At 51.3% G+C, this 7,500-nt stretch overlaps 1 protein-coding gene across 2 annotated transcripts in view; it reads left to right on the forward strand.

Moving 5' to 3' along the window:
• The window catches only part of LOC139235297 (myosin light chain kinase 2, skeletal/cardiac muscle-like), a 48,076-nt gene that overhangs the window by 4,836 nt on the left and 35,740 nt on the right, over window positions 1-7,500 (forward strand). For both annotated transcript variants that reach the window (XM_070866441.1, XM_070866442.1), the window contains exon 3: window positions 885-978. In XM_070866441.1, coding sequence (XP_070722542.1) covers window positions 885-978 — 94 coding nt within the window. The remainder of the gene's footprint in view (window positions 1-884; window positions 979-7,500) is intronic.

Consider the following 7,500-nt stretch of genomic DNA (forward strand, 5'->3'; position numbering starts at 1 on the left):
AGGGATAGTACTGAGGGAGCGCCGCACTGTCGGAGGGGCAGTACTGAGGGAGCGCCGCACTGTCGGAGGGGCAGTACTGAGGGAGCGCCGCACTGTCGGAGGGGCAGTACTGAGGGAGCGCCGCACTGTCGGAGGGGCGGTACTGAGGGAGCGCCGCACTGTCGGAGGGGCAGTACTGAGGGAGCGCCGCACTGTCGGAGGGGCAGTACTGAGGGAGCGCTGCACTGTCGGAGGGGCAGTACTGAGGGAGCGCCGCACTGTGGGAGGGGCAGTACTGAGGGAGCGCCGCACTGTCGGAGGGGCAGTACTGAGGGAGCGCCGCACTGTCGGAGGGGCGGTACTGAGGGAGTGCCGCACTGTCGGAGGGGCAGTACTGAGGGAGTGCCTCACTGTCGGAGGGGCTGTACTGAGGGAGTGCCTCACTGTCGGAGGGGCGGTACTGAGGGAGCCCTGCACTGTCGGAGGGGCAGTACTGAGGGAGCGCCGCACTGTCGGAGGGGCAGTACTGAGGGAGCGCCGCACTGTCGGAGGGGCAGTACTGAGGGAGCGCCGCACTGTCGGAGGGGCAGTACTGAGGGAGCGCCGCACTGTCGGAGGGGCGGTACTGAGGGAGCACCGCACTGTCGGAGGGGCGGTACTGAGGGAGCACCGCACTGTCGGAGGGGCAGTACTGAGGGAGTGCCTCACTGTCGGAGGGGCAGTACTGAGGGAGTGCCTCACTGTCGGAGGGGCAGTACTGAGGGAGCGCCTCACTGTCGGAGGGGCAGTACTGAGGGAGTGCCTCACTGTCGGAGGGGCAGTACTGAGGGAGCGCCGCACTGTCGGAGGGGCCGTCTTGTTATATCTCCTCCTGCGTGTCGCAATAAGGTGCGTTGTTTTTCCAGCGGCCGGTTTGGACAGGTTTACAAATGCCAAGAGAAATTGACGGGACTTGTGTTGGCCTCCAAAGTCATCCAGACCAAGGGCGTGAAAGAAAAGGTGAGGCTTCCTGGGACTTATTCCTGGACATAGGGTGTTGAGGAAAAATCGGGAAGGAAAGAATGGGGCAGTATTGGTTAAGGAGAATATTACAGTGCTCGAGAGAGAGAGAGAGGATACCCCGGATGGGTCAAGTATTGAATCTATTTGCTTAGAGTGGAGAAACACTAGCTGTGCCATTACTCCAAGAGGTATATGCTGTAGGCCACCAACTAGAAGGCAGGATATCATCATCATCACAGGCAGTCCCTCGGAGTCGAGGAAGACTTGCCCCCACTCTAACAGTGAGTTCTCAGGTGACTGAACAGTCCAATACGGGAACCACAGTCCCCTGTCACAGGTGGGACAGACAGTGGTTGAGGGAAGGGGAGGGTGGGACTGGTTTGCCGCACGCTCCTTCCGCTGCCTGCGCTTGCTTTCTGCACGCTCTCGGCGACGAGACTCGAGGTGCTCAGCGCCCTCCCGGATGCACTCCCTCCACTGAGGGCGGGACTGGTCTTTGGGCCCAGGGACTCCCAGGTGTCGGTGGGGGATGTTGCACTTTATCAGGGAGGACAGTGTTTCTTGCTCAGGCCAACACCCCCAGCATCGAAGAGGCGTGTTCTCCTCGGAGCAGCGAAGGTTGAGAGGCGATCTGATAGAGGTGTTCAAAATCATGAGTGGTCTGGGCAGAGTTTTGTCATGTATGTACATGCTGTTTGTAGCCAGCAGATGGCGGCATTGTTGGAATGCCACGGAGCAGCACGCACATGGTGCTGCGCTGGTATAAAAGGCCAGCCATTTGGAGAGTCAGGCACTTTGGGCCGAAATAAAACAGAGCCAAGGTTAGTTAAGCAGTACTCAGTCTGAACCTTGATTGCATACATAACATTTGGCGACGAGAATACAAGAACCTTTGTTTGCAAAATGAGCACGATGGGATTTTTAGAGCGATCCGTGGAGGGAGAAGATTGGGCAGATTTTGTGAGCCATTTGAACCAGTACTTCGTGGCCAACAAAATGAAATGGGTCGATGATGTAGATCGGCGCCGGGCCGTGTTCCTCACTGTGTGCGGTTCAAAGATCTACGGTCTGATAAAGAATCTACTCATGCCTAGTGATCCGACAGAGAAAACGTACGAGGAGTCGTGTACATTGGTATGGGAACACCTCAAGCCAGACGACGGCATCATCATCTCGAGATACAGGTTTTATACACACGTTCGATCGGGGGCCAGAGCGCGGTGGAATTCGTTGCTGACCTGAGACGTCTAGCGGGACCGTCCAAGTTCGGGACGGTGTTGGCGGACTTGCTGCGTGACTTCTTTGTTCTCGGTATCAACCACGAGGTGATCCTGCACAAACTTCTGGCAGTGGAGGAGTTGGATTTAAAAACATAGAAACATAGAAAATAGGTGCAGGAGTAGGCCATTCGGCCCTTCGAGCCTGCACCACCATTCAATACGATCATGGCTGATCATTCCCTCAGTACCCCTTTCCTGCTTTCTCTCCATACCCCTTGATCCCTTTAGCAGTAAGGGCGACATCTAACTCCCTCTGGAATATATCCAACGAACTGGCCTCAACAACTCTCTGCGGCAGGGAATTCCACAGGTTAACAATTCTCTGAGTGAAGAAGTTTCTCCTCATTCTCGGTCCTAAATGGCCTACCCCTTATCCTTAGACTGTGTCCCCTGGTTCTGGATTTCCCCAACATCGGGAACATTCTTCCTGCATCTAACCTGTCCAGTCCCGTCAGAATTTTATACGTTTCTATGAGATCCCCTCTCATCCTTCTAAACTCCAGTGTATAAAGGCCCAGTCGATCCAGTCTCTCCTCATATGTCAGTCCTGCCATCCCAGGAATCAGTCTGGTGAACCTTCGCTGCACTCCCTCAATAGCAAGAATGTCCTTCCTCAGATTAGGAGACCAAAACTGAACACAATATTCCAGGTGAGGCCTCACCAAGGCCCTGTACAACTGCAGTAAGACCTCCCTGCTCCTACACTCAAATCCTCTCGCTATGAAGGCCAACATACCATTTGCCTTCTTCACCACCTGCTGTACCTGCATGCCAACTTTCAATGACTGATGTACCATGACACCCAGGTCTCGTTGCACCTCCCCTTTTCCTAATCTGTCACCATTCAGATAATATTCTGCCTTCGTGTTTTTGCCCCCAAAGTGGATAACCTCACATTTATCCACATTATACTGCATCTGCCATGTATTTGCCCACTCACCTAACCTGTCCAAGTCACCCTGCAGCCTCTTAGCATCCTCCTCACAGCTCACACCGCCACCCAGCTTAGTGTCATCTGTAAACTTGGAGATATTACACTCAATTCCTTCATCTAAATCATTAATGTATATTGTAAATAGCTGGGGTCCCAGCACTGAGCCCTGCGGCACCCCACTAGTCACTGCCTGCCATTCTGAAAAGGACCCGTTTATCCCGACTCTCTGCTTCCTGTCTGCCAACCAGTTCTCTATCCACGTCAGTACATTACCCCCAATACCATGTGCTTTAATTTTACACACCAATCTCTTGTGTGGGACCTTGTCAAAAGCCTTTTGAAAGTCCAAATACACCACACCCACTGGTTCTCCCTTGTCCACTCGACTAGTTACATCCTCAAAAAATTCCAGAAGATTTGTCAAACCTGATTTCCCTTTCATAAATCCATGCTGACTTGGACCGATCCTGTCACTACTTTCCAAATGTGCTGCTATTTCATCTTTAATAATTGATTCCAACATTTTCCCCACCACTGATGTCAGGCTAACCGGTCTATAATTACTCGTTTTCTCTCTCCCTCCTTGCTTAAAAAGTGGTGTTACATTAGCTACCCTCCAGTCCATAGGAACCGATCCAGAGTCGATAGACTGTTGGAAAATGATCACCAATGCATCCACTATTTCTAGGGCCACTTCCTCAAGTACTCTGGGATGCAGACTATCAGGCCCCGGGGATTTATCGGCCTTCAATCCCATCAATTTCCCTAACACGATTTCCCGCCGAATAAGGATTTCCTTCAGTTCCTCCTTCTCGCTAGACCCTCGGTCCCCTAATACATTCGGAAGGTTATTTGTGTCTTCCTTCATGAAGACAGAACCAAAGTATTTGTTCAATTGGTCTGCCATTTCTTTGTTCCCCATTATAAATTCACCTGAATCTGACTGCAAGGGACCTACGTTTATCTTCACGAATCTTTTTCTCTTCACATATCTATAGAAGCTTTTGCAGTCAGTTTTTACGGTTCCCGGCAAGCTTCCTCTTGTACTCTATTTTCCCCTCCTAATTAAACCCTTTGTCCTCCTCTGTTGAATTCTAAATTTCTCCCAGTCCTCAGGTTTGCTGCTTTTTCTGGCCAATGTATATGCCTCTTCCTTGGATTTAACACTATCCTTAATTTCCCTTGTTAGCCACGGTTGAGCCACCTTCCCAGTTTTATTTAAAGGGCCATCCAGATCGCTCAGTCATGAAGGGCGACGGATAGAAGTCTAAAGCAAACAGCGGTGAAGAACCGAACCTCGGCAAGTACGGTAAATACGATTGATTCGGTGTTCGGCAGAGCGGCACACGGCCGGGGCCTATCCGGCTGCGTACGCGAAACCTGTGGCTGCCCAAAGTCCGCCAGCGGGAGTGTATCCGACTTCTCCGTGTTGGCGTTGTGGGGGAAGTCACCAGCACCAGCAGGGCCGATTAGAGCAATATAGTTACAAAGGCTGTCTGAGAGTGGGGGCATCTCCAGCGCAAGTGTCCGCAGATGAGCAAGCGTGCTGCGACACACCACGTGGAGGATGAGAGTCAGACTAGCGCGGATCCGGATACGCAATTCGAGATGCCAGAGGAGGATGTGTACGGACTGTACTCTTTCATAACCAAGAGTAAACCGATTTTGATTAATGTGACACCGGTATCGATGGAACTGGACACGGGGGCGAGTCAATCGATCATGAACAAGAGGGCATTTTATAAGCTGTGGGATACTAAGACTGTGAGGCCCAGGCTGAGCCCTGTTAACGCCAAGTTGCGCATGCACACCAAAGAACTGATAAAGGTGATTGGCAGCGCACAAATTAACGTGTCGTATAACGGTGCGGTTCACGAGATACCGCTGTGGATTGTTCCAGGCAATGGCCCAATGCTGCTCGGCAGGAGCTGGTTGGAGAAAATCAGATGCGACTGAAACGACATAAAGGCGTTATTGTCGGAGGGAGATACATGTGCCCCAGTATTGAGCAAGTTCCCCTCGCTGTTCGAACCAGGTATCGGCAACATCACGGGAGCCAAGGTGCAGATCCACGTGGACTCAGATCCAAGACCCGTCCATCATAAAGCTCGGGCAGTGCCGTATATGATGAGGGAGAAGGTCAAAATCGAACTGGACAGACTCCAGCGTAAAGGGATCATATCACCGGTCGAATTTAATGAATGGGTCAGCCCCATTATTCCTGTGCTGAAAAGTGATGGCACAGTCAGAATCTGTGGAGACTACAAGGCTGCGATCAACAGGGTTTCGAAACAGGATCAGTACCCGTTACCGAAGGATGATGACTTGTTTGCGATGCTAGCCGGAGGGAAGTTGTTCACAAAACTGGACTTGACGTCGGCCTACGTGACGCAGGAGTTGGTCGAGACGTCGCAGAGACTTACGTGCATTAACACCCACAACGGACTGTTTATTTACCACAGGTGCCCGTTTGGAATTCGCTCGGCTGCAGCAATATTCCAGAGGAATGTGGAAAGTCTACTGAAGTCCGTTCCCAGAACCGTCGTGTTCCAAGATGACATCCTGATCACCGGTCGTGACTCCAAGGAACATCTGAACAACCTGGAAGAGGTTCTACTGCGTTTGGACAGAGTGGGACTCAGACTGAAACGCTCGAAGTGCGTCTTCATGGCACCGGAGGTCGAATTCCTCGGGAGGAAAATCGCCGCTGATGGAATCAGACCTACTGACGTGAAAACCAAGGCCATCAAGAATACACCCAAACCGCAGAACGTGACAGAGCTGCGTTCATTGCTGGGTCTACTCAGCTACTTTGGTAACTTCCGACCTAAATTGAGCACCTTACTTGAACCAGTGCACATGCTATTGAGAAAAGGCGACAACTGGGTCTGGGGCACATCGCAAGACAGAGCTTTCGAGAAAGCCACCAATCTGCTTTGCTTCGAACAAGCTGCTGGTACATTATGACCCATGTAAACGTTTAGTTTTGGCCTGTGACGCATCGTCATGTGGAATTGGTTGCGTGTTACAACAGGCCAATGAGTCGGGGAAACTCCAACATGTCGTGTATGCATCCAAAAGTTTGTCTAAAGCAGAAAGAGCCGACAGTATGGTAGGAAAAGAAGCTTTAGCGTGTGTGTACGGTGTTAAATATCTGTTCGGTCTGAGGTTCGAATTAGAGACCGATCACAAGCCGCTCATTTTGTTGTTTTCCGAGAGCAAAGGTATCAATACCAAAGCTTCATCCCGTATCCAAAGATGGGCGCTGACATTATCTGCCTATGATTGTGTCATTCGCCACAGATCTCACACAGAGAATTGGGCCGATGCTTTGAGCCAGTTGCCGTTGCCCACACCGGAGGTGGAAACGCCACAACCGGCAGATTTAATGTTAATCATGGATGCTTTTGAGAGTGAAGGTACACCTGTCATGGCTCAACAAGTTAAGACCCGGACCAGCCAGGACCCGATATTATCGGTGGTAAAGGGGATTGGTCTGCCATACCTAAGCAAATGTGCGAGGAGGCCAAACCGTACATTGGTCGCGAGGACGAACTGTCTATTCAAGCAGATTGCATATTGTGGGGCAATCGAGTTGTAATGCCTGAGGGAGAGAGAAGTTTGTGCGTGAGTTACACAGCACACATCCTGGTATAGTGATGGTGAAGGCCATCGCCAGATCCCACCTAAGATGGTCAAGAATTGATGCTGAGCTGGGATCATGCGTACATCAGTGTAACACTTGCATGCAGCTCAGCAAAGCACCAGCGGAATCGCCACTGTGTCTGTGGTCGTGGTCATCCAAACCCTGGTCCAGGATCCATGTAGATTTTGCAGGTCCCTTCCCGGGCAAGTTGTTTTTAGTGATGGGTGGATGCTTAGTCGAAGTGGATAGAATGCATAATCATGTCATCCAGCACGTCCACGGCAACCATAGAGAATCGCAATGTCATGTTCGCGACACATGGTCTGCCTGATATAGTGGTGAGCGACAATGGGTCGTGCTTCACCAGTCAGGAGTTTCAGGAGTTTGTAAAACTTAACGGCATAAAACATGCAAGGTCAGCACTGCTCAAGCCTGTGTCCAACAGGCAAGCAGAGCGTGCAGTACAAATGATCAAGCAAAGCACGAGGAGAGTAACCCAAGGGTCACTTACAGGACAAGACCCCACACACTCACAGGGGTCTCGCCCTCTGAACTCATGATGAAAAACCAAGTTATCTCTGGTACACCCAGATTTAAGTTATCGTGTTGAATGCAGAAGACAGAGTCAACAAGGATACCACGATCGCACAACTGTGTCA

Source organism: Pristiophorus japonicus, chromosome 23 (assembly GCF_044704955.1).
Source record: "Pristiophorus japonicus isolate sPriJap1 chromosome 23, sPriJap1.hap1, whole genome shotgun sequence".
Taxonomy (NCBI): domain Eukaryota; kingdom Metazoa; phylum Chordata; class Chondrichthyes; family Pristiophoridae; genus Pristiophorus; species Pristiophorus japonicus.